This window comes from Ambystoma mexicanum, chromosome 7p, assembly GCF_040938575.1.
Source record: "Ambystoma mexicanum isolate Mex_15411 chromosome 7p, UKY_AmexF1_1, whole genome shotgun sequence".
Taxonomy (NCBI): domain Eukaryota; kingdom Metazoa; phylum Chordata; class Amphibia; order Caudata; family Ambystomatidae; genus Ambystoma; species Ambystoma mexicanum.
The window spans coordinates 879691902-879718136 of record NC_090939.1 but is presented as its reverse complement, the minus strand read 5'-3'; the positions used below and the strand labels follow the sequence as shown (position 1 = coordinate 879718136).

Genomic DNA, 26235 nt, shown 5'->3' with positions numbered 1-26235 from the left:
CAAGTCTTGGAACGTGACCAGCAGAAACAGAAAGCGCGAGCAGAAACGCGCTTCTTTCTTAAACTTCGGACAGTACGTAGCACGAGGATCTTGTAGCAGGGCTACCTACACATGATCTGGGCGTCAGCTTGGTTGAAGGTTTTGAAAATCCTGCGCTCGTTACTGGGAAGCGCCTGGTATTGTGAAAAGGGAGAGCGTGACTGGAATGTGGGGAAACGAAGGTTCTATGGTTGGCGGTTGGTGGGGCCAGACGCTCGAAAACCATTGGGGTTGGGCAGCATTTACTGCCGTTGCTTGAATAAAACTTCACGTTACCTGACTTCTTCTCATGCTACGCTCAGAGAAGCGAGCGCTAACTCATAGGGCACGCGGCCAGACTTTGTAGAACGCATACTACGAAAGGGCGGAGCACGTCTTCGACTGCCGCCGTGCCATTGTGAGTCAAAAACGTCCCTGGTTCCCCGCAGCTGCTATGTGGCAACCAGGACTAATGCATCCATGTGAATACGGAGCCCGGGCGTGCAGCCTGGCCTTAACATGGCTGCTTCTGTGATGCGCGAGGACGTGCTCGGATAATGCGCGGAATGGAGGGGGCCCGTTAGCGATAGACCTCGCTCTTCCGTGCAGCGCGCGAGACCCTCGGACCGCGTGGACAGTCTCTGTTCCCGAGCCGGCGGTTCAATCGCCTGCCCTCGGCGCGTAGGGAGGCGATGATGATCCGGGTCAGGGAGCGACGAGTGGTGGGGCTCCTGTTGCGGGACACTGCACTTCGCCAGCGCCTGGAGCTGAATCCGACTTTCGGCCGCCCCAGGCAGGACAGGAGAGCCAGCCTGTGTAAGGTGAGGGTTAGATGGGCGAATGAGGATGGAGCTGTGGGGGGTGGGTGGTGGTAGGATACACTCAGCTTGGCCGCTGCAAGCATTAATGCGAATCACGTGACCCACACATCGGAAGACGGGTATCAGATTCAGCACCATGGACAGCAGTAGCAACAGCCACAGAGACACAGGGAAAGCTGATCCCAGAGGAAGCTGCCCAGGCTAACCCAAGCGACCATTGAGCAGATCAAAGCCAAGAACCTGCACCACAAACACATGGCAATTCGCTAATCCCCATATCTACACACGCACAAGGAAGAGGCACCCGAAAGAATACAAGGTTGTGATTGTGAATGGATACCTGATTGAGTTTGTCAGGATACAATAAAGTGCCTACATGTATGAGCACACCGACAAAGCCTGACACCACTTAGGAAACAATGACACGCATTTTTACAAAAATTGACACTGAAGTAAAGAGGCAGGACACAGAAGTAAGTCAAGGAGGGGTTTTATTGTATGGCCCCCGGAGGTCGGATCAACGATAACTGAAACATCTGAACGTTGGTGTTATTCCAGATCCGAACCTCCTGACAGAGGTTCTGTGAGGCACGTCACAGGTGACATGTACAACATCTCCCTTACTGGAAGAAAAAGAAAAAACAAGATTGGTGGGGGGAAGGATGGGTGGAAAGGGTGAGAGTGTGAGGTGGGTAAGGAAATGACGATGGAAGAGGAGGTTAGTAATATATGAAGTCATTATTGAAGTTCCAGATGATTTTCCGATTCCTCCTCGACAGTCCACCAATGGAGGTTTCATCGATGTTCCTGTCTGATCCATTATCCTCCCTTTCGTCACGTTGACAAGTTTCTGCGGAAGGGGAGTTACTTCTAGGAAAGGTCTCGCAGGTTGTGTGCTCGGAGGTGCTGGGTCTGTGATTGTCCGTTGTTATCTTTACTAGATCATCACCCGACCATTTCTTCCCATCTTCTAATATCGCAGATTTGTCATGACAACGGATGAATTTTTGTGGAGATCTGAAATTGGTTTCTCCCTTGAGTGTCCTTTTTGGTTCTTTGACACAGACCCAGTCTCCTTCTTGGATTTGCATTCTTTTCACTGCATTCCTTGAGTCATAATATGTTTTGTATTTTGTCTGTTTTTCGTGTACTCTTTTTTTAAATATGTTCTATGTCTAGTTTGGCTTCTCCGTTGTCTATAAAGATCCACGCTGGTCTTAGACGGTTGGTTGCAGCCCTGCCTCGCATCATGGTAAATGGCTCAATGTTTGTGGTGGTGTGTGTGGTGTTGTTCTGTATGCACACATTGCTTCTTTGAGTGTTTCCCTCCATGGAAGAGTGTTAGCGACAGCTAACTGAATTATGTCCTTTATTAGCCTGTTCATTCTCTCCACTAGTCCGTTGGATATTGGGTGGTATGGGGATGTAGTTACATGTTTGGTGGCTCTGTTCCTGAGGAATTCCTGGAACTCGGAGGACATGAACTGAGATCCGTTGTCCGAGACTATTTCCTTGGGGTCTCCTTCTCTGTTGAAGACCTCTGTCAGGAACTCTGTGACTTTACTGGTGGTAACGTTTGTTTCGGCAATTCCCCATTCTGTCCACTTGGAGGTATAGTCCACAATCACAATTATGTATATCTTCACCGTTTAAATGTTTTCGAAGGGGCCCATGATGTCTATGGCGATTTTAGACCATACACTTTTGGGAGGCTCCACAGGTTGAAGGGGGGTCTTCCTCAGAATTTTGGACTTATCGCTCATGGCACAGGCGGAACAGTTTTTAACTAACTCTTCAACTTCTTTCCACATTTTGGGCCACCAATAGTTGCTTCTCACCCTATTTTTTGTTGGGCTTCTGCCTAAATGTCCTTCGTGGGCCAGTTCGAGCAGTTTTTTCCTGAGTTGCACGGGTGGAATCAACTTGTCACCCCTGAAAATATGTTTTCCATCCATGGTTATCTCATCTTTGATAGGTACAAAATCTGTCAGAGCTTGGCTAGGCTCAACCCAGTCGTTGGCTATAGCTCTCCTAATCTGTTGTTGTTCCAGATCGCTGTTGGCGATGACTATCCAATCATCTTTGGGGATGGCAGGATTGACGGTTGCTATGATGTCTTCATCGGGGCACGAGATTCCATCATCTTGGTTGGTGGATAGTCTGGAGAGGCAATCAGCGACTCGATTCGAGGGACCATGAGTGTAGCACACTTGGAGATTGTATTGCATGATATCGAGGAACCAACGCCTAATCCTCAGTGAAATTAGGTGAGGTGTTTTGGACTGAAGCCCGTTTACCAAGGGTTTGTGATCTGTTTTGTGTATCACAGGTAAGCCCCATATCAAGTTTCTGAAATGCTGTAAAATCCACTTAACGCCCACGGCTTCCCTCTCAATGGTGGAATAATTCAATTCTGCACCTCTGAGTACTCTCGAGGCAAAGGCGATGGTTACAATGCCCCTTTTTGCTTTTGTTCAAGGACGCCACCAAGTCCGATTTTGCTGGCATCTACAGAGATAATGGTTTTGGCTTTGCAGTCGAACAATGATAGCGCAGGAGCTTGATTGATGTTTGACTTTATTTCTTCAAACTCGTTCTTACACTCAGTGGTCCTGACGAATTTAGTGGCCTTCTTCATCAGGTTCCTCATATGCTCCGTCTTGTTGGCTTAATTGCTTATAAATCTAGAGTAGTATTCAGTCATGCCGAGGAAACTTCTGAGCTGGTCTTTGTTTTCAGGTTCAGCTATACTTAACATGACATCCATAAGTTTTTTCTTGGGACTGATTCCCTTGGTGTCGATGGAGTGACCAAGATATGATACTTGGTTGCACTTTATATTGCACTTTTCCAATTTGAGGGTGAGGCCGCTTTTCTGGATCACTTGAAGAACACCCATGAGTTTTGCATCGTGTTCATCTTCTGTGCTGGCTGATACAAGGATGTCGTCCTGAAAACAATGTACGCCAACAAGACCTCCGAATAAGTGTGACATTAGTCTCTGAAATACAGCGGCAGCCGAGGCGAGGCCAAAAGGCATCTGGTTAAACATGAAGGCTCCTAATGGTGTGACGAACGATGTGAGGTTTTTTGAGGTTTCCTCTAATGCAATCTGGTGGTATGCTGACGAGAGGGTGCTAAAATACTTTGCCGGCTTCATGGTTGACAAGAGCTCAGATATGTTAGGAAGCAAATGTCTGTCCACCCATATGTTTTTGTTTAAGTCTCTCAAGTCAACACACATTCTTATGGAGTTGTCGGGTTTTCCCACCAGGACAATAGGAGCAAGCCACTCAGAGCTCTCTATGGGCTTGATGATGCCTTCATCGCATAGGCGAGTGAGTTCCTTTCTCAGTGCGTCTTTGGTACCGAAAGGGATTCCTCGGACACGATGGGCTACTGGAATGGCGCCCTTCTTCAAAACAATCTTGTGTTGAAAACCTTGGAGGAGCCCTACTTTGTCAGTGAAGACTTTGGGATTTTTTTTTGCCAAGGCAGACTTAATGTCATCGGAGTCTGTGATGGTGGTATCGTTGAATACACTCAATACAGGGACTTCTTCCCCAGGATGAATCTTTATTTGTAAAGCGGCCTGTTATTCCCAGCCCACAACTGAAGATCCGTTCCTGGCCACGAAAAGTTTGCAGTACATCTTCCTGCCATGGAATTCGAGTGTGACCCATGTATAGCCAACTATATCGATGGGAGTCTTTCCATAGCCAGTGGCCCTCACTGGGGTGTGTCGCAGGTCTTGCATCTTCTTGGATAGCACCCCCAAAAACGTCTGGATGTCCACCATAGTGTAGGGGGAGCCTGTATCCACCATTACTCGCAATGGTGTCCTGTCTATGCACATGTTGACCCATGGACCTCTGGATTCTCGTGAGGAAGTGATGGTGAGTATCTGTATGGGTAGACTAGCCTGGTCAACAAGTAGCATGTCATCATGAGATGGATTGTTTTCTATAAATCTGACGGATCCTGGCCTTCTGAAAGGTGTTCGGCTGTGTCTACTGGCCTATCGGGCCTTCCGCATATGTTCCTGCAGACCTTAACGAAGTGTCCAGACTGGCCACATTTGTAGCATTCAGCATTGTTTGCGGGACATATCCTGTCGGCACCTTCGTGCTTAAACCATCCACATTTTTGACAGTGAGTGGAATCTCTACTATCGCTAAACAACATTCTCCTGGAGTTAGGCCTTGAGCCTCGAGATGGGGAGCTCTTCTTACTAAGGCCAGTAGGTTGTCAGTGGGGTCGAGCTCAGAACTGGGCTCAACGGTCTTTATCTCGATGCCTTCTCTCTGGTTTAATCTCTTTTTCATACAATGTTCACCGAACTCCATGCTTCTCGCTATCTCAGTGGCTTGGTCCAGAGAGGGTTTTTTTGTCTGCCACAGTTTTTGTTGTATCCATGGGTCGGCCACATTAAGGACAAGTTGGTCTCTCAAGTATTCGTCACTGACTCCAGTGAACTCGCAAGTCGACATTAGAACTCTTAGCGATGCGATGTAGGAGTCGATTGACTCGCCTTTCAGTTGTTTCCTGGTGAAAAACCTGTACCTTTCCAGTACTAAGTTGATTTTGTTGCCAAAATGTTTGCTGAGTTTGGCTAGAGCTGCGTCAAATTTGTGGTTGCCATCACCCCCTACGTTGTCTGGATCGGGCAATGCTCTGAAAATACTTAGGGCCTCGGCCCCTATGCAATTCAAAAGGGTTGCTTCCTTAAGATCGTCATTGAATTTGTTTCCACCAATGGCCCTGAGGTAAACGTGGAACCCATCGATCCACTGCTCCTAGGGACAAGCTGGAGCTCCTGGGTGAGCAAGGAACTTGGTAGGGTGAGGAATATTCTACATGGTGATGTGACAGATGTGGCAGAGCTTGGAGGTGTTGGCTGAGCTCTGTGTTGATGAGGAAAGAGGACATGTATGGTTGCCCTCAGTCCAGGGTCATGTGGGTCCAGTAGGAGTTGCACATCAAGATCACAATTACTAACTAGGCTTCCCTCAGAGGGTGAGCTGATGGGTGAGTTAACCTCCTCGGGGTCCTTAGTGCGGGCTGGTGGGAAAGGCAGCAGTGATAGTATGTTGACAGCTAGCAGGAAAAGTGAGTAGCCAGATCTGCACTATGTACAAGAGACTGCAGCAAGTCGTATTTGTGCATGGAACGTTATCTGTGTTTCACCCTTTGAACCTGGCTGAATGCAGAGGCGCTGTTGCCCTCGCTGGCGCTCAGTTCTTTCTTAGCGAAGTATTAGCTTCTCTGAGCGAGCTTCATTATAGCGGAGCCGGACCCAGCGGCATGGTTGTCATGGTTACGGTAAATGAAAAACAAAGATGGCCATGCGTACACTCACGCACTAAGGTCCTTTTCTCGAATCGCCGTTAGACGTCGATTCGTATGATGCTCTCGTGGGGAGCGAAGACAACGGAATCCCAAAAGGCAAAAAAAACAAGTACCTTAGGTGGGCGTTTGGATGCCCTGGCCAACCACTGTGCAAGGATCGCTTCACACTGTTCTCGCCGCTGCCCTGCGCTGCTCCCTCGGGCTGGAGAGAGGCGGGCAGCAGTGCGTCGGGTCGGCCAGCTGTCCGTTCCTGCGGGCGGCGGCTGGTGAGGGCACAATCCAGTGTGCTCCGGGGGCCGGGGTCCACTGTCTCGTCGCCAGATGAAGTAAAGAGGCAGGACACAGAAGTAAGTCAAGGAGGGGTTTTATTGTATGGCCCCCGGAGGTCGGATCAACGATAACTGAAACATCAGAACGTTGGTGTTATTCCAGATCCGAACCTCCTGACAGAGGTTCTGTGAGGCACGTCACAGGTGACATGTACAACAGACACCAGTGACAACACAGCACAGAAACCAGACAGGGCATCGTTTTGATCATATACCGATAGCTAATTTAGGGCATCCAGTGTAACCCTGTTTATTTCTCAATCTGCCTCTCAATTGTAAAAAAATCCTCGTAAAACGTGAAGAACCAAATAAGGGTCTGACCTGTGCCACATGAGTGAGTACCCGCATTCTCAACGCTGCAGGGATCAACAGCGATTTGTTGAGCATGTGCTTCCCGAGTATCCAGAATTCTTAATGAGGAGCCACCCCTGGGGAACGAGGAGCTAGTACTCATTGATTTACAAATCTAACTTCCATATGATAGGCAACTGTATACTTTTGTACATTATATAAGCCACTATGGTTTACATTTTCTTCTAGGTGTGCCCTAATGCTCCTTTTGACGCATTCCCAAATACCCACCGTTAATGTCACATAGGGTATCTAGTCAATTCATCTAAACCCATTCCATCTAATACCATTCAATCGACATTTTTCCATCTAGAAAATGTCCATCTAATGCATGTTTTTGGGGGGGTAAAGGGTTCATTTTTGTTCAGGTGCATTTTAAAGGGTATAAAACAAGGGTTTGGGGGGAACCCCCACCCCCCAAAATAAAAGAAAATGCATTAGATTGACATTTTTTAGATGGAATGGCATTAGATGCAATGGTTTTAGATGAAATTACCATAAACCTCCCATAGGTATGTTTGCATGGCACCATTTGGTCTGACGGGTCCGAAGTAGCTGTTGTAAGATTAACATGGCTGTTCTAGATAACCAGCAGGAGCTGCATTGCTCCTAGCACTTTCGAACCCTGCACTTGCTGACCACACTGGATCCGTGTGCATTGCATTAATGTGCATAACTGTGCAGATGACCACAAATTCATGAGTGAAGCACATACTAGTGCCTCGACCTTCCAGAGATTAAAATGAGGTTGAAAAATACTCTATTTTTCGGCCATGTCCTGTTCACTTGCTCACTCCCTCCTATATCTGATACATTTGAGACAAACCTACCTGCTTTTAGGCGTGTGTCCCCAACCTAGGGCTCGCCAGATGTTCTGGACTATGACTTCCATGATCCCTCACCATTGTCTATTCTGGGTACAGATGGTGGTAGTTGGAGTCCAAAATATTTGGCATGCAAAATTTGTTTGACCCTTACTTAAAGGAGTCAAAGTTTGTTTTCATATATGGAACTGGTTCTTGGTAGTATGATACCCTTAAATATGTATTATATGTATGTGGTACACACAGCTATTTACAATGGTTCCAAAACAAAGGTTTGACAACACCCTGTAATTCATTACTTGATGGGGTTAGTATGTTTGTGGGCAGAATAATATGGACATAGAGCGCACCAACCCAGCATGGCTGTATTGGTAAAGACTTGACTGAGCACCCAGCATATGTAGAAAAGCTCACATTGGCATACAGGATGTCACAAACTATTATTATTGTCTATGGTACAAAGAACCCTGATTTGATATCCATTCTGAATTCCTTTGAGGACTGGGATCGATTACTTCCCAGCATAGTGCCCAAACAAGCAGGCATGGAAATATGGGTGTCGCATTCTCTTGAAATGCCAAGCTGGCGCAGCACCTTTAGACCAGCATCCACCTGTTTTTAATAAACCAATTCCAACATGGGAGACACTTCAGAGAACACTCCCAGTACCTGCTGACTGTGTGACCCTCATTACTGCAGCATAAACGGAACACTTGCGAGACACTCACACTACAACACACATGCTCTCACACCTGCTGTTATAATCTGGCATCCCAATGTGTCACTCTTTGATGCTTTGACAGTTTCCTGCGTCTTAGAAAAAAATCGCACCCTCCTCAAACCTACGCCCTGTCGCCTCTCCATCACTATGCTGTACTTAATCTGTCATTCCCTCAGTCAGTGGAAGTCAGACACACTCATTGCCCAGAAGCGCCCAAAGCTTTGCAAGGATCTATGTTCAGTCTAACGCTGAAACACTCCCATCTTGATAATGCATCAATATGTCCAGTAGGTCATACAAGTGCCACCTTTATGCCCTCTAAGTGTATACTGCCTATGGAGTTTAAGAATTCAAAATGTCTAGTCCGGGGACACTACTGTGGGACCCTTACCAAATCCATAGTTCCTTCAGCTTCCTCTCTTCTCCGCGCAAAACAGAATATTATAGGGCCTGTTGAAACGTCCTTCTTCTAATGGACAATTAAAGCTGTCAGTCAACCTACTAACTTGATATCATAGGGTTAAGCTCTGCCCTCTACAGGGAAAAATGATACAGTTGTCACCCCGGCTGACCAGTGATTTGGCCGCAGAGAGTGAAGTCACTGCTAGACAGGAGAGAGGAAGGGCAGCCCCAGAGCAAGACACATAAATAAAACGGGCACACACTATCTGCCCATAACCCCAGTTGAAACATGGAGCTAGAGCACTACAGACTGGGATAGGAGCAGAAAACCCCAAAACATGATTTGGTCAACAATAGCCAACAACGGATGAACGTGCACTCAGGTGAAGCGCTTAATGGCCGACACACAATCACAGTACGTCACACCAGGGGAGCTGTGACAGGTGTTCTGGGAGCAGAGTTAATCCCAGGAAGAACCATAATATTAAACTCACTAACACATGAGTATAGGTTCTTGTCCAGCAGTGAGATAGATGCCGTGCACACCAGAAAATGAGCACAGTTACCATGACTAGATTTGCACAGGCTCAAAAATAGGCCTGGACACCTACAAAAAAATCCTCCTACATTGTGATGTAATGTAATTGTCATTTGTATAGCGCCTTTCACCATTGGTATGGTCCCAGTGCTCTGTAGGTTGAACGCCCTCCGGGTACAGAAGTCCAGGTATGGAAAAGTCGTTGGAGGGGTTTAGAATGCGTGTCAGCATTTTAGCCAATACGAAGGTAGATAGGGGTGGCCAAGTCCCTGCAAGTCACCCATGTCGAGCCGGGATGTGGATGGGTGCTGAGGGGTATTTCAGGGAGCATGGGAGAGCAGCAGAGACATTATGTGTGCACCTAGACCGAATTTCTATCATGAGGGATAGCTGCATTCTTATGGCAGGTGTGTTGTGCAATGTGTCTTAGAGTGGTGCATGTAGTGGGTGGGGACTGAGAGGTAGCCTGGAGAGAAGGCGAGAGCAGGGGAAATATGATGTTTGCAGTTAGACCGAATTTTACCATGGGGCTGAATTCTCATGCCAAAGGTGTTGTGCAATATGTCTTGTAGTGGATGGCTGCTGAGAGGTGGTCTGGAGAGTATGTAAGTGCATTTGCGAACCTCAGTTTGAGCAGCTCAGCAAAGGCAAAACACATTTTAACCAGGGTATTTTGGGGCCAATACTTGAATCCAATAGATTATCAAGAATAGCTTGGCTGATTGGTATTGTCTGATTAAGCCATACTAAGACACATAGTTTGAAGGTACCTATTAATAGTTCTGCTTGAATGTCTGTTGGGCCTGTCTCTAGATGTGGCAACTTGTTGGGTGTGGATTTTTATACCATCGGGATATTCTTCAAGAAAAAGGTTTCCTGTACCTTTAGCTTGTCACAGAGTTCAGGTTCCCAGCGCCCACAACCTGACCTCACAATCCCCATTGATCTGGCCTTGTGTACATCTATGGCAGATTTTGGGACCTGGCCTTTCAGTCTTCTATATGGGCTGAACATGGTGCCATTCCTCTGTGTCCTATAATAATCTTATCTCTATGAGGTTTCCGTTATGATATGCTTCTTGTGTGCTTCCTCGTGCCGTTCTGGAACCTTCCCAGGTTCAGGAACGACACAGGAGAGCTGTGGAGAAATTCAAGCTAAGTGTACAATACTGTAGCAACTCCCAGGTGCGCTGGGGGTCTCTTTCCCTTCATTACAACCCGATGTTACATGTGCCTTCTTGTGGCCTCATATTGTGACACATCTTGACAAAATGGTGGCACCGATGGGATCGCATTGACTGTTGTGATCGAGAAGGAGAAGGAGACCCCCACAGAAGCCCCTCCGAGCAGTGCTGCCGGAGTGCCGATACACGACTCCTTGCGCTACTGATTGTACCCCGGGTGAGTTTAGGGCAACTGGAAGACTGTCAGTGAGGGGGGCTGGATTATTGTCACCCCAAGCCCAATCATTGGTGGGTGCACGAGCCAGCCTCAGGAGTGCGCACTGGCTCCAGCACGAGCGTCAAAATAGCAACCCACCGGCAGAGCTTGATGTTAGAGGAAAGGACATCTAAACGTAGATATACGTGCAGCCATCTTGTTGTGCTGCTTTGAGGGGCCTTATTGCGTCTAGGCAACTAAGTCTCAGAGAACAAACAAGCTCTCTAAAGACATTTCGTTTTGCTGCAACATACCGAAAAGACATTTCTGTTATACTTCCAATGCGCAGAGAAAATAGTTTAAGAGATTGGCTTTCCACATCGAATTAAACCAACAAAAAAAACACAAATTCAGCTGGACACACACACAAATAGGATAAAGTAAAAAAAAAAAAAACAAAGTGCCGAGCGGACGCTCTACAAGGGAAAATACAGTACCTTCACTGCATCTACAACACAACAATGCAGAACACCCCTGCCCCTGTAGCATTTCTCGCTTCTCCCGGAGAACATTCTATACCATGGGAGCAATGGGTAGATGCATTTCAAGTGTACCTACGTGCCTTAGGGGGAAGTAAATACAGTGATGATATGAAAGCGGCATCCCTGCTGAATTGCCATTAAGGATATTCTGTATGCTCCCCACATAGTGTGCCCCAGGTGGGGCAGGAGACTCTATTCTTCAGGATCCGTCAAAAAGTATGAATCAGCACCAACTTGAAACACATTTTGGCAACAAAACGAATGTGGTGCTAGAAAGGTACTATTTCTTTTCAAGAAAACCAAACAAAGGGGAATCAGTTGACAGTTATATAGCTGCTTTGAGGGGCCTTATTGCGTCCTGCAAATTTACAGGTGTCTTGGACGAATACCTTAGGGATCAACGTGCACTACACACTGCAGACACACAAACCCAACTGGGATTGTGGCAGGCCAAGGATCCAACATTGGAACAGGCCATTGACTTAGCAAGAACAATTACACTCTGAGAAAAATGCATGGAGGATGTACAGCAAGAAACATCAATTTCCAAAGTGAACAGAGTAGGAGAATGTGATGATGACAGCAATGGCCTAACTGTTGCTCTAGTAAGAAAAGGTTTTGTGCATGCGGCAAGGCACAAATCTAATGTCATTGATAGAGTGAAAAAAGACAGTGGAGAGAGATTCTCTGACGAGAACTAACGTCCTCAATCATGGTGCTACAGGTGTGGACGCATGAGACACCAAAGTGGTGAGAAGGAGTGCCCTGCCACTAATGCTGAATGCTACAGGTGTGGCATAGTAGGACATTATGGGAGAGCCTGTAAGAATCCCAGGGCTAATGGATGCCAAACCATAAGCGCCATAGAAGAGGTTGGAGGGCCTAGCAGTCTCCTCACTATCATGGACACACAAATTGAAGATCCTGTTGCATCCTTACAATTGATGCTTAAAGAAAAGGGATGCTGGGAGCATGTTATAGTGAACAAAGTTCCGCTGGAGGTGATGGTGGATACTGGTTCACCATACACTATGGTAGACGTGGCTACATTTCAGAATGTATTGGATGGTTCCACACAAGAATTAAAACCCTCAAATGTGAGAGCCACAGGTTATGGCCACAGCCCCATAGATATCCTCAGATTCAAATGGGTACACTTCGAGTTTGGGAGCATAGAGACCTATTGCAAACTGTTTGTGGCTCAAAAAGGATCATCTGTTTTGGGCCGGGATGAACAAGCCGCGTTACAACTCAGAATACATCTTGGAGAAGAAAAACCTGTTCCAAGTGTCACGACTCAAACATTTTCGACCAAGGAAGACCCAGTGAAGCAGTTTCCGCTGGTGTTTAATGACACGATTGGGAAGATCAAAGGATTTAAACACTGTATTGTCCTGAGAAGGGGAGTGAAGGCAGTTGTACATAAGATGAGGAACATCCCTGTTGACACAAAGGATGTGTTACAGAAATAATTGGAGAAACTCTGCAGACAAGACATCATAGAGCCGATTGAGTCTTCTGATTGGTTGTATCCTATTGTCATTGTGCAGAAAAGTGATGGTTCGATACGCATGTGTGTGGACCTTAGGGATCTCAATGCCAACATTTGGATGGACAGGTACCCTCTTCCCAACATTACCAAATTATTAATAACAATGAAACCGGCAAAATAATTCACCACATTGGATTTATCACCTGCTTATCAGGTAGTCTTGGATGAAGATTAAAACCATTTAACTTCTTTTGTGATACCTGTAAGGAATGCATGGTATCAAGACAGACACAAGTGATCACAGTTCAAGGGTGTTTATTAAACTGTATAGGTGGTTTGCAAAAAGCCTGATCTAAACCTAAATCTAAGATGGGATTAAGCTACAGCCATCAAATAATAATAAGGCAGTCCTAGTGGTGTTGAGTCAAATAAAAGGGCCTATACTAAAACATAATCTATTGCCAATCTTTACGCTAAATATAAAAAGAGTGTGGGATAGGGTTTCACAAGAAAGAAAGAAGTGTTTACAAATGATAAGTCAGGACGTGTTAGCCGAGGTTCTCTCTTCCCCATGTTTTGAGCATGGAACAAGGCGGGACTCCTGAGCACAGCACACTCTTGAGCTTTCCCAGCACAAGACAACCGTTCTGCTTCACACATCAACCTTTGTTGGTTAAGTCTCTTTTCTACAAAAAGTCTCTTGCCCCAAGGACCTGATGGCTTTAAAAAAAATAGCAAACGCAAAAGTACTCCTGTTCCATATGTACATTGCGTTATGGCTTCATCCCTGGGTCTCCCTCTTCCGGGCGCAAACCCCTCTCGAAAATCAGCCTCCATCCCATGGGGTTCACTCTGGCTTATATTCCAAATGATTTCTCGGTTGCATTCACAAATCTTAATGTCTTTTTAAACAGTTCACAGTGGACCTCCATCTGCCGGGTTCACATTTGTCAACACATGTTCGTTGGAACATTAGACTTCGCCCCTCTTTATTGGCATCCCTCCCTCGGGTTCACTCTTGCCATTTCACAATTCCTTTTGCTTTCTCTTAATGTGGGATTCACTACTCTTGTGTTTCTCTGTTTTTTCGGTCAAAGACTTTCGACTGTACAGGGATTTTGCTAGACCCTATATGACCACTTTGACCTTTCAGCGCTTTCCTTCAAACACGGGATCGACCAGAGTCTCTCGAGTGAATTCCCACGTGGTGCCGGACTTCTCTGCAGCTGGTCATCCCTTAACAATTTACAGTTCCTTGAACTTTCCTCAATGTGCCACTTTGCGACTTTCATTCAACACAGTTCAGTTTCTTGTCGGTCCCCCCTCGGCTCACCAGCTGTGATGAACCACTTGGCTTTCTTCATATCGTTAGTCAAGGCCGGTACCACGGTAGCAGGTGTCTCCCTTTGTCCTGCTTATCAGTGTAGGCATGCTCCGTGTACCGTTGACATCTGCTGAAACACACTTGGGCTATTATTCACAGTCTTGCGATTCCTTTCACAGAGGTCTCACGGGTCTCGGTTGGAAATGGCAAGGTCGTTTTCTCCTTGTCTGCCTCTCACTGCCATTCTTCTCCTCTTGAACTGCCGTGCTGAGTTAGCTCTCTCGTCGTGCGGTTTGCCTTGCTCGTATTGTGCTCTCGTGCTCCACCTTTTATCCCAGTGGGGAAGGGAAAGGGCAGCAAGGTGTGTGTAATTCTGGTCAGTTGCCTGACTAGGCCTGGTGTTAGTCCGTTGTCTTTCGTGATGTGCAAACGTGTTTGTGTGGAAAAAGGGGTGGGGCAGTGTTTCTGAATGTCCTACGTGGTAGGATGGGGAAAAGCTGTTGGAAGAAGGGAGATACCACGCGTCACCCTTTGGTGTCCCACTTCCACTCCCCGAGGACCCCCCATCCAGGTGATCCTCCCTCACTGGTCCAACCCTAGGAACTGGATCCAATAGCGATTGCCATGTCCTGTCCACCTAGATGACAGATCCCCAGGGACTAGCTAGGGACACATCTTCAGGTTTCGCACACACCGTTGGGAGCGTACAGATACAAATGCATGCCGTTTGGATTAGCTTCTGCTGCCACGGTCTTCCAGAGGCTCATGCAACAACTGTTGGGAGGATTGGAAGGAGTGTATATTTTTTCCAAGACAGACCTCTTGATGGCCACATCCACGGAAAAAGGAACATGATGCAAAGCGTTTGTGTGGTTTGCAGGTAATTGGGAAGAAAGGAGTAACTCAAAATAGATAAGTGCAAAATCAAAGTGCAAGAAGTTACGTATCTAGGACGTGATCAATGGTGAACGCATCAAGCCGAAGAGAGAGCTAGTGGAAACAATGAGAATGCCCATTCCCACCAATAAGGATCAACTTCGGTCCTTTTTGTGGTTAGCCGAGTATTATTCAAAGTTTGTCCCATGTTTCATGGAAAAAACCCAGCACATGAGGGCACTCATCAAGAAGAATGCAAAGTTTGAGTGGTCTCACCTGTGCCATGGAGAATGGACGGTCATAAGAACAGATATCAGTAAAGTATCAAGCCTCACAATGTTTAATACCGCTACTACCAGCATAATTACAGTTGATGCCAGCAATGTGGGGTTAGGGGAGTGCTTGAACAAGTCCAGGAAGGTAGAGAGGTAACCATTGCCTTTGCCTCGCATGTGTTGAAGGGTGTAGAACTAAACTACTCCACCATTGAGAAGGAGGCTCAGTGCGTGAAGTGGGAGCATTTTAGAACACTCATCTGAAGGTTGGCAGTTATAATTAAGAAAGATCACAAACCCCTCATTCATATAACGAATTCTAAAAGCCCACACTTGTTCTCACCGAAAATCCGCAGGTGAAACCTGGACATCATACAATACAATGCCAAAGTTGTGCATACTTCAGGTAAAGGGAACATTATTGCGGATTGCTTCTCCGGATTACCTTGGACTGATGAGTTAGGGTAGGAGATGAAAGAGACTGAGGAGAGCATTGTTACCCAGCAAAGTAGGATTGGATCAGAGAATCAGCGTAGGACCCTGAACACTGTTTGCTTAGACGAGCTGTACAAGGTTGGAAGAGTGTGGAGAATGCCCTTCCAGACTTTGACCAGATCCGTGATGAGATTGCTGAAAGTGCATAGTGTGTAGTGAGAGGAGATCGCATAATTCAACAAAAGTCCTTGAGGCGGAAAATTCTCAACTTGGAACATGAGGGCCACTTGGGTAGGACTCTTACCAAGAGAAGAGTGGGAGAGAATTACTTGTGGCCGGGGATGCTGAGTGAGGTTGAAGGTTTTTGAAGTTGTGCCAGGCATGCGCTGCCAGTGACAAGACCAAAAAGACGAACGTGGCACCTTTTCAACCTGTGCAAGTCCCCGGGTCAGTGTGGTAGAAGCTGGCGCTGGATATTGGAGGAACTTTGAGGGTTTGTAGCCATGCAAAGTGTACATAGTGGTCCTCATTGACTATACGTCCAAGTGGGTGGAATGGTGCGTCATGGAGGAAAGCGTTATGGGAACCAGAATCGTGAGTTCTTGGAGGCAGTGTTTAGCAGAGACGGGGACCCGGCGGACCTGGTCACTGCCAACAGGGTGCAGTTTATCTCAAAGAGCATGCAGAGGTTTTTGAAGGACTTTGGATCACACACATACGCACATCTTTATACCATCCCATGGCAAACGGCCTTGTCAAATGCATAAATGGTTTCATGAAGGGGATGATTCAGTTGGCTGTGGCAATCTCATTACCCTGGAAGGAGACTCTAAAAGAGTCACTGAATTCATATAGGATGACTCCCCATTTTGTGATTGAAATTGAACCCTTTGTCATGATGAGGGGCAGGGTGCCTTGTGGTAGGCTGAGTCCCTCGTGGTTAATAGAAAGAAATACTAAGAAGGTAGACATGGATGAGATTCTTTGGAAGGTGAGAGAGAAACAGGGAAAATACAAGGACTATTATGACCACGTCAAAGCCACCCGTAAAGTTGAGTTCAAAGAAGGCGACAGATCAGAGTTCAGGAAAATCTAAAAGTGATGAAAGGAATGTCTACATTCAGGAAACCACTGAGAATTGAGTGTAGGGAGGAAAACTGTTGTCCTGGAAGATGGCATGGTTTGGTCGTCTGATGACATCGTTCATACTTGGAGAAGCTATATGATGGTGACGGATCATTGATTTCATAGTTTTGGACAGGTGCAAGCTGGCTGTCGGAGAGAGGAGGTACTAGCTGGTCATTCGCAAACTGGCTCTTCTCAGCCACCTGCCTGGAAGATCCAATCCAACTTCAGAGAGGACTTTGTCTATTATTGAACTGTATCATTTGTTGTGAAACCCCTCTGCTCCTACATAGCTCCTCCCCTCCTTCTTCCCTCTTCCTTTCCTTCCCCTGCTACATCCATGCAGGCAGATGTTATGATATGCTTCTTGCCTGCTCCCCTGTGCTGTTCTGAACCTCCCAGGTTCGGGAACAACACGGGAGAGCAGTGAAGAAGATCAAGTCAAGTGTACCTTGCTGTAGTGACTCCCTGGTTCTCCGGGGGTCTTTTTCCCTTCATTAAAACCTGACGTTGCATGTACCTTCTTTTGGCCTCATATTATGTCCAATCTTGACTTTCAAGCTAATCCTATTGGTCCTCCGCGAACCAAGTTACTTTTATTATTTAAGGTGGGCAAGTTTATCACCATTAATAAAGCTGTTCAATTTTTTTGATTTGTTAGCCACTTCATTAGATAGATTTCAAGTGTTAATGAATGCCGAATTTCTAAAGACCGAACTGTGTAATGCTAACAACATGCCCTTATTAAGAAAGGCGTTGCCAGTGAAAAGAAGCAGGGATATGTTTTACAGCCTTCCACTTACCCACTGCTGGTGCTCAAAAGGCTGTCTGTAATAAGAATTAATCCAAATCATTAATGAGATGTCCAATCAGCAGGCAGGCATCATGTATCCTTGTCTGATTCCACACAATGATTGACAGTAATTTGGCAACTTTTCTTATGAGCCACATCTGACTCGGCTTTCCAAATTGAAAATAAGCTGCATAATAAGGCTCAAAAAGGCCCAGGTCAATCCCCATGCCCTTCCAAATTTTGTATGTAGATCCGTCCATGCTATTTAAAGATCCATAAATACCAAGCCCAACAACTCTGGTAACTTCTTGCATATTTTTCACAGGTCAAGGATAGGTTTAAGAAATCTTCCGTCATACACATGCACCTACGAATCTGTGCATGCCATGGTTATTTCGATTTCGCTACACAGCGGATTTTACATGATTTGTTTAGCTTTGAATTTACTCAATTACTCAAAGGGTATGACGATGCAACTGTGTTCATCGTCATACCCTTCGTCTCCTGTTTCACTCATTTTAAAAGTTCTGATTTGTCTTGCTTGTGCATTTTTTAGATTGCCAGTCTTGGATTTACTGGTTATTCTCAGTTTGCATGTCACCAATTCCACTGCTATGGCCACTAATGCCTCATGGGCTGACACAACATCATACTGTACATTGACCCATTCTAAACACCCTATTAATTCCTTACTGCTGTGTATGCTAGATTTCTCATAACTTTCCCCTCAGTAACGAATCCCAGACCAGCCTTCTCTGGTTAGTGGTGACAGTATAATCATGTTTCAGAGGAAGGTCTGTCAGTATATTTAGAGGTCAAATGGATTAAGGGATAGAATAAGAAGGTTATAATCACTTTCTACTCTCCTTGCTTCTTCTACGTTTACAACCTTTGACTAGTGCAAGTGAACGTTATTTATTAATATAAAAAGCTATGATGGGAGTCTTAGCTTCTTTATCATGGGCAAAGCCTGCTGAAGCATCACATGGGTGTGCCCATTTATTATCCAGCTTAATAAGGCTGTTCTGTATAGCATATCATTATCCCCTCTTTATCTTGAGTATGTGCGCTGGAAAGGTTTTCTCTCAGGAATGCTGTGCATGTCATATTGGCACATTTTAAAGCCGACACAAAAAAGGCCCCAATAAATCTGTGTTTTTTGTGTTCGGTCTAAAATGTGGTAACGTCACATAGAACCAATAAAGGATCTCCTCTTTTCACATTCAACCAATTGCAGCATGGATTGGTAGTTTCTAGTTGGGTCAACTCAATAGCCAATTCCAAAGAAATGTCAGGCCGCAGCCCTCCCAAGTTCCTTCCTGCCCAGGTCCTAATTGCTGGCACCAAAAAGTGTGTAACCCATCCACATACAATTGCTCTAACTGCCACATTTCTAAAATAATAAAATAAGATGAGATCAAATTGTTTGGCATAATCCAACTAGACAATATCACCCATTTTCTACCTGAGGCCAGCAATAGTATTACATTATCTTGAATTGTTTTATCTCAGCATTGGGTTATTCGGTAATGGAGGGTAAATCTATATTTTGGTCTACTTCATCTATGTTCCTTGCACTCTTTAATGGGTGAAACCTATAATTGGAATATTAAAGTTAAAACTTCTAGTAGGATGAGACTGCCTGCTAGTCACCCCAGGATTAGCTTTCAGAAACACTTGTCCTAAACTTGGTCTCTTTTGCATATGCTTCTCTGGCAACTTGAGCAAGAGGCCATCTCGACCCCCTCTGGGCATATATGCATCCTACATTGAAGTTAGAGTATCCTCCTTTTCTTGTGGGCCCAAAGGTGGAATGTTTGTGAGGATAATTACATATGGTGTGCATTGGGTGGGTAGATGCAATAGATGAGAAATAAGAGTGTTATGCTTCCTCTTAATGCCATCATTATGGCGGCCTTAGCTTCGGTTAATCTATTCTCCTGTCTGCTTCATGTTTGTCCGTCCTGTCGCTGTTTTTGTGTGCACCCTGAGGCCTACGGGCATGTGGCGCATTATAAAAATTTAAATAAATAAATATTAGTATATGGAGTTCCTGGAATCTCCTTGATGGATGTTAATTCAGGCATGGCATTCAGGAAGACTCAAGCTGCACTCCCCTCCAAATCACGAATCATACGCGTGGACGCAGCTGCACTTTCCTACACTACACATATTCACAATCTTCTTAGAAAGTAATTTAGAAGGGTGACATCAAAATGTGGTCAGAGCCAAGTTATGTCCTGTGGTGTATCGACATTAATGTGACTCGTTAAAAAATAATTTATTTTCAATTAAGAGGTGGTTCGGATAAATGAGTATTAAGTTAAGGGTTTATCTACAACATCACATCTTTTGGTCTCTCAACAGTGTTAGGATGGGATAAGCAATAAAGTTCTCTAGGTTTCTAATCCACACCTGGATGATGGTGCCTGGCCAACTTGATACTGGTCTGGCTTACTGTTATGAACCGCCGCCGCGTTCCCCGTCTCCAAGCATCTCCGATCTGGCAACACTGGAGATTACCATGGAGTCGTGGCTTTTCCGCTGCCCGTGTTCCTGGTAGTCACGTGACATAACGTCTACGCGCAATACGCGCACAGTGACGCCTCCTTTCCTCTTCAAATACGAGTGCCAAAGAAGTAAACGCTGCTTCTAATTAGCGTTACTACTGCAATTCCTTTGATCCAGAATTACTTCTTTAAACCTGAACTCGGAACGCTTTTTGACCACTCTACTGGATTACCCTTCGATTTGACGTACCATCCTGGCTGCTACATCCTTGCAGCAGCTTTTTCGGCGGCTGCTGGCCGTCACTCCTCGCTGCCTTCGTTCCTTCAGGCAAACCATTCTGCCGGCGCGCCGCTCCTTGTAGCGGTTTCCTCACGCTCCCTTCATTTCATAAGGTAAGCCTTCTTGCTGGCCCTCTTCCCTTCACCCGACCACCACTCAGCCTACAACATTCCACGTATGAGGAGTTGCTGTTTAGGGGGATACATGAACACATAGCAGTCCTTCTTGACCATCTCTCATCTTTCTGGTCCCATTGTGTGGACATCTGCGTTTGGAACTTTTCCAGCACCTGTGCACATTCTGAACGCTCTCCTGTAGTGCACCATCCCGGATCTAGTTTGCGACCCTTGTGCCGTTCGGGGTAGTTTTCCTTTACTAACCTTCCTGTTTGTTATTTTTTCCTCCCGTTGGTTAGTACTTTCACTGCCCGAAAAAACACCTATTGGGTAAGCTTTTATTCATTTAGTTTGTTTTCCTAATAAGCATTAGACTACCTTTCTTACCTGTCTCTCCTTATTTTCAGTCTTCTTGTTTTCCGACTACCCATATTGTCTTAGAGTCCTATCAAACCTTTACCAGGTATTGTTTGTTGGTTTACTCTTGAATTCACACAGTTGTCTCCAAGTCAGTGACATAATATTGTGCTTTGTTTCTTACAGCCTGGTTTTGGCGGTGTGGTTCTCCCCGCTCTTTTGGTTAATTGATTCCTCTGACTGTTGTGTTATTCAGCAGAGGGGTACATTGCCTTAAAGAGGTCCTCACGTTGAGGAGGTCTGGTTCTGGATTGTACCTTTGTACACTCCAGCTTAGACTGAAAACATTCCGGAGCTGCTTCCTCTTCGGTTATCCCAAGGTCGAGCAACGCCCCGACCAGTTCAGCAACTGGTGAGTAACAGAATTAGAAGCCATAAAAAACATGGAACCCGATCAGCCCATGGCAGAAGCCATACTGCCGGTTGATCCCAAGGCAGAAATCCTGCACCACCTTGCGGGATTGAGAATGGAAATGGCTACCATGAAAGCCGAATTCCAGCAGAGGATTAATGAGATCCAATCACTTATATCTGCTCCTCCCGGGCAAGGAGGAGGAGCTGGGGCCCCCTCCGGCTCGGGTTTTCCTATAGCTGCTCCCGAGCCTCCTTCCATTGTGCTCTCATCCCAGTTCCCGCTGGCTCCTCCTGAACGGTTTATGGGGGATCCGAAACATTATCGGACCTTCATTAACCAGTGCAAACTACACTTTTTGTGTCGTCCTACCTCCTTTCCGACTTCAACCACTAAGGCAGCTTTCGTCCTTTCACACTTAGGAGGGACGGCCGCCTCTTGGGCTAATCCATTGCTGGAATCGAACAGTCATGTTCTATACAATTGTGATGCCCTCTTGACTGCTATGAGTCGGGTCTTTGATACCCGTTACACCTCACAAGCTTCCGATCTGGAATTACTCAAATTGAGACAGGGGTCCACACCTTTGCTTGCCTATCTGGCCCGTTTCAACCAACTAGCTGCAGAAACAGATTGGCCTGAAGAAAAGAAATCTCCAGTTTTCTATCGGGGCCTCTCCGAGGAACTAAAGGACACACTGTCTACTGTACCAGTGGTGCCCAGCGCCTTTAATGAACTATTAGACATGGTTCTTCAGATAGACGCCAGAAGGGCGGAACGCAAGGGAGAAAAGCGACCCAGCATTCCGCTTTCTGTCCCAAACATCCCCACTGCAGGGGTTCCCACCCCGGAACCTATGCAGATTGGCGCCGTACGAGGGCCGCTGACTCAGGCACAACGTGAATACCGCCGTACACACAATTTGTGTATGTACTGCGGTTCCTCAGAACACTTGTTGCCAGACTGTTCCAAGAAACCACGGAAGAAGGCGGGAAACGCCAAATCCCGACAGTAAATGGGGTCCATACGTCGGGAAAGTCGGTTTTGGACTCCCTCTGTTCCTCCCAAACCCAGACTACCTTAATCAAACTGCCCGTCACCTTCACAGGTGCCTTGAAAGATTCTGTTCCGATTTCAGTGGTAATCGATTCCAGAGCCACCGGTAACTATATCGATCAAAGTTTTGCGACCTCCGCTGGCATAGCATTAACTAATAAATCACATCCGGAAAATGTCAGGGCAGTCGATGGATCAGCACTCGTTTCAGGATTGGTGGTTCAACAAACGATACCTATTACCATGACCACGGCCGAAGGCCATACAGAAGAAATATGCTTTGACGTTATCCAAGCCCCTGCCTACAGAGTAATCCTGGGCATCCCGTGGCTTAAACTACATAACCCGCTGATAGATTGGTCCTTAGGCCTGGTTCAGTTTCCATCTGTTTTTTGTAACAGCACTTGTTTCTCATCATTAGGCATCGTTGACGACAATCCTAGCCGGGTTCTATCAGGTTTGTCCGCTCATATAGGGGCAATCACCAAGACATCCGTCCCTCCGGTCCCAATCGAATATACACAGTTTCTCGATGTGTTTGACAAATGCAAGGCGGAGACATTGCCTCCACATCGTATTTATGATTGCCCCATCGATCTGGTGCCAGGAGCCAAGATACCTTTGGGGCGAGTTTACTCATTATCTATTAAGGAGGACCGGGTCCTTAAAGAATATCTGGACAAAGCACTTGCTACAGGGTTTATACGTGCATCTAAGTCCCCTGCAGCATCTCCCTTATTTTTTGTTCCCAAAAAAGAAGGGGACCTACGCCCTTGCATCGACTATAGAGCACTGAACGAGGTAACCGTAAAGAACCAATACCCTTTACCATTGATTTCCACTCTTATTGATCAATTGGGCAACTCCAGCGTGTTTACCAAACTGGACCTTCGAGGGGCCTACAACCTCGTCCGTATTAAAGACGGGGATGAATGGAAGACTGCATTCAAAACCCGTTTTGGTCTATTTGAGTACGTAGTGATGCCGTTCGGGCTCTGTAACGCCCCTGCCACCTTTCAGGCATTTATGAATGACGTGTTTCATGACATCCAAGACCGGTTTGTTGTGGTTTACCTCGATGACATACTCATTTACTCTGCCTCGATGGCAGAGCATGTTCAACACGTTTCCATGGTTCTACAGAGACTAAGAGAAAACCATCTATATGCCAAGGCCGAAAAATGTGTCTTTCACTCCTCCGAGGTCGAATTTTTGGGCTTTTACATCACCAACCAAAGTATCAAGATGAGCCACTCCAAGGTCAAGGCAGTCTTAGATTGGCCTATCCCGAAGACAGTCAAGGAACTTCAATCGTTTCTTGGCTTCGCTAATTTTTATCGACGTTTTATTCACTCATTTTCGGCTCTTACTGCTCCACTGACGGCATTGACTAGTTCAAAGGTTCGTTTCATGTGGAATGATGCTCAGTCAGCCTTTGAATCTCTGAAGGAGGCTTTCACCTCAGCTCCTTTATTACAACATCCCAATCAGGACGTACCTTTCTTTGTTGAAGCAGATGCATCAGGGTATGCCATAGGCGCCATTCTCTCTCAACCCTGTTCCCTCACAGGGGAAATACATCCTGTTGCCTTCTTTTCTCGGAAACTATCCACCTATGAAAGAAATTACCCTATCATGGAACGAGAACTGCTAGCCATTAAAGATACTTTCATGGAATGGCGACACCATCTCTTGGGCGCCAAACATGTGGTTACTGTCTACTCAGACCACAGGAGCTTGTTGGCATTCAAAACCATGAAGTGCCTTACCGCCCGACAAGCTCGGTGGCACTTGTTTTTCTCACAATTTCAGTTCATCATCACTTACCGACCGGCACGCCAGAATGTCCCTGCGGACGCCTTGTCGAGGCAGTCGTCCGATGATAAAACGGTTTCCATGAATCCGGCGCCGTTACTGGGGGAAAAGGTGATATGTGGGTGCACTGTCCAGCCTTCTCTTCGTTCCATCATTGAGGATTGGGTGAGTTCCAACCCACCCGAAGTTACATCACTCAACTTGGACGTCCAAGGGGGGCTTCCTTTCATCCAAGGGCGTGTTTACATACCTCCTGGCCCTGCCCGTATTCACGCCCTGCGCTGGGCTCATGACTCAGTGGTGGCGTCACATCCTGGCCACCAAAAGACGGTAGATTCCCTTCGCCGGTGGTCTTGGTGGTCGTCCATGTCCAGAGATGCCATGGATTACATCTCTGCTTTCGCCATTTGCGCTCAATGCAAAACTTCTAGAACCAAACCTGTGGGTCTTCTACAGCCCCTACCAGTACCATACAAACCATGGCAAATGATATCCATGGATTTTGTGGTGGAGCTTCCAGCCATCAAAGGAATGAATACTATTCTAGTTGTAATTGATTACTTTACCAAGTATGCGGTATTCATTCCTTGTGCCGGTCTTCCTAATGCCCCTACTTTGGCTGAGTTGGTGTGTATACATGCCTTTCAACAATTTGGCTTGCCTTCTACCATTGTTTCTGACAGAGGAACACAGTTTACCTCTAGATTCTGGAGGGCTCTTACATCGTCTCTCCTTATAGATGACCGATTTTCCTCGGCTTTCCATCCACAAACGGATGGGCAGACAGAACGCCTTAACGCTACAATGGAACAATATCTGAGGTGCTTATGTCTCCAGTTTCAGTTCTCTTGGTTAACCGCCTTACCACTGGCTCAGTTTGCATACAACAATTCATTGCATACCGCCACAAGGGTGTCTCCTTTCTTTGCCTTATATGGTTTCCACCCGCGATCCTTACCTTTGGATCCGTCATTGCCCATAGACAACCCTGCGGCTTTGGCTAGTGTTAGGGACATGGATCAGCTACATCGAGATGTCCGGTTACACCTGCTACGATCTCAGGTTAGCGCTAAGAAGTCCGCGGATGCACACCGAACCCCGGCCCCGGTATATACCCCGGGCATGAAGGTGTGGTTGTCAACTCGCAACTTGAAGATCCCGGGAAAAAAATCTCTCCTACCTAAATATGTTGGCCCATTTGAAATCACTGCGGTCATCAATCCTGTGGCAGTTCGGTTATCCCTACCATCTGCATGGCGAATCCATCCGGTGTTTCATGTGGCACTGGTTAAACCCTGCCTCCCGGCTACTCGTCTGTCTCGACGCCCGGCGCCCGTTCAGGTTGACGGGCAGGAGGAATTTGAGGTTTCTGCCATCCTTGATGTTAAGGTATCTAGAGGGTCGCTCTACTATTTGGTGGATTGGAAGGGTTATGGTCCGGAGGACCGCAAGTGGGAACCCTTGTCTAATATTCACTCACCTGTATTGATGCATGCGTTCCATGCTGCCAGGGGGTTGCCGTGGCCTTTGCGGGTGGATACTGTTATGAACCGCCGCCGCGTTCCCCGTCTCCAAGCATCTCCGATCTGGCAACGCTGGAGATTACCATGGAGTCGTGGCTTTTCCGCTGCCCGTGTTCCGGGTAGTCACGTGACATAACGTCTACGCGCAATACGAGCACAGTGATGCCTCCTTTCCTCTTCAAATACGAGTGCCAAAGAAGTAAACGCTGCTTCTAATTAGCGTTACTACTGCAATTCCTTTGATCCAGAATTACTTCTTTAAACCTGAACTCGGAACGCCTTTTGACCACACTACTGGATTACCCTTCGATTTGACGTACCATCCTGGCTGCTACATCCTTGCAGCAGCTTTTTCGGCGGCTGCTGGCCGTCACTCCTCGCTGCCTTCGTTCCTTCAGGCAAACCATTCTGCCGGCGCGCCGCTCCTTGTAGCGGTTTCCTCATGCTGCCTTCATTTCATAAGGTAAGCCTTCTTGCTGGCCCTCTTCCCTTCACCCGACCACCACTCAGCCTACAACATTCCACGTATGAGCAGTTGCTGTTTAGGGAGATACATGAACACATAACAGTCC

At 46.5% G+C, this 26235-nt stretch overlaps 1 protein-coding gene across 2 annotated transcripts in view; it reads left to right on the top strand.

Moving 5' to 3' along the window:
• Positions 1–310: 310 nt before the first annotated feature.
• Positions 311–26235, top strand: part of UPF3A (UPF3A regulator of nonsense mediated mRNA decay) — an 819005-nt gene continuing 793080 nt past the window's right edge. Inside the window, exon 1 of one of the 2 annotated variants that reach the window (XM_069637115.1) lies at positions 311–839. In XM_069637115.1, the coding sequence (XP_069493216.1) occupies positions 711–839 (129 nt within the window). In that variant the 5' untranslated portion in view covers positions 311–710. The remainder of the gene's footprint in view (positions 840–26235) is intronic. The other variant, XM_069637114.1, reaches the window with a different exon arrangement.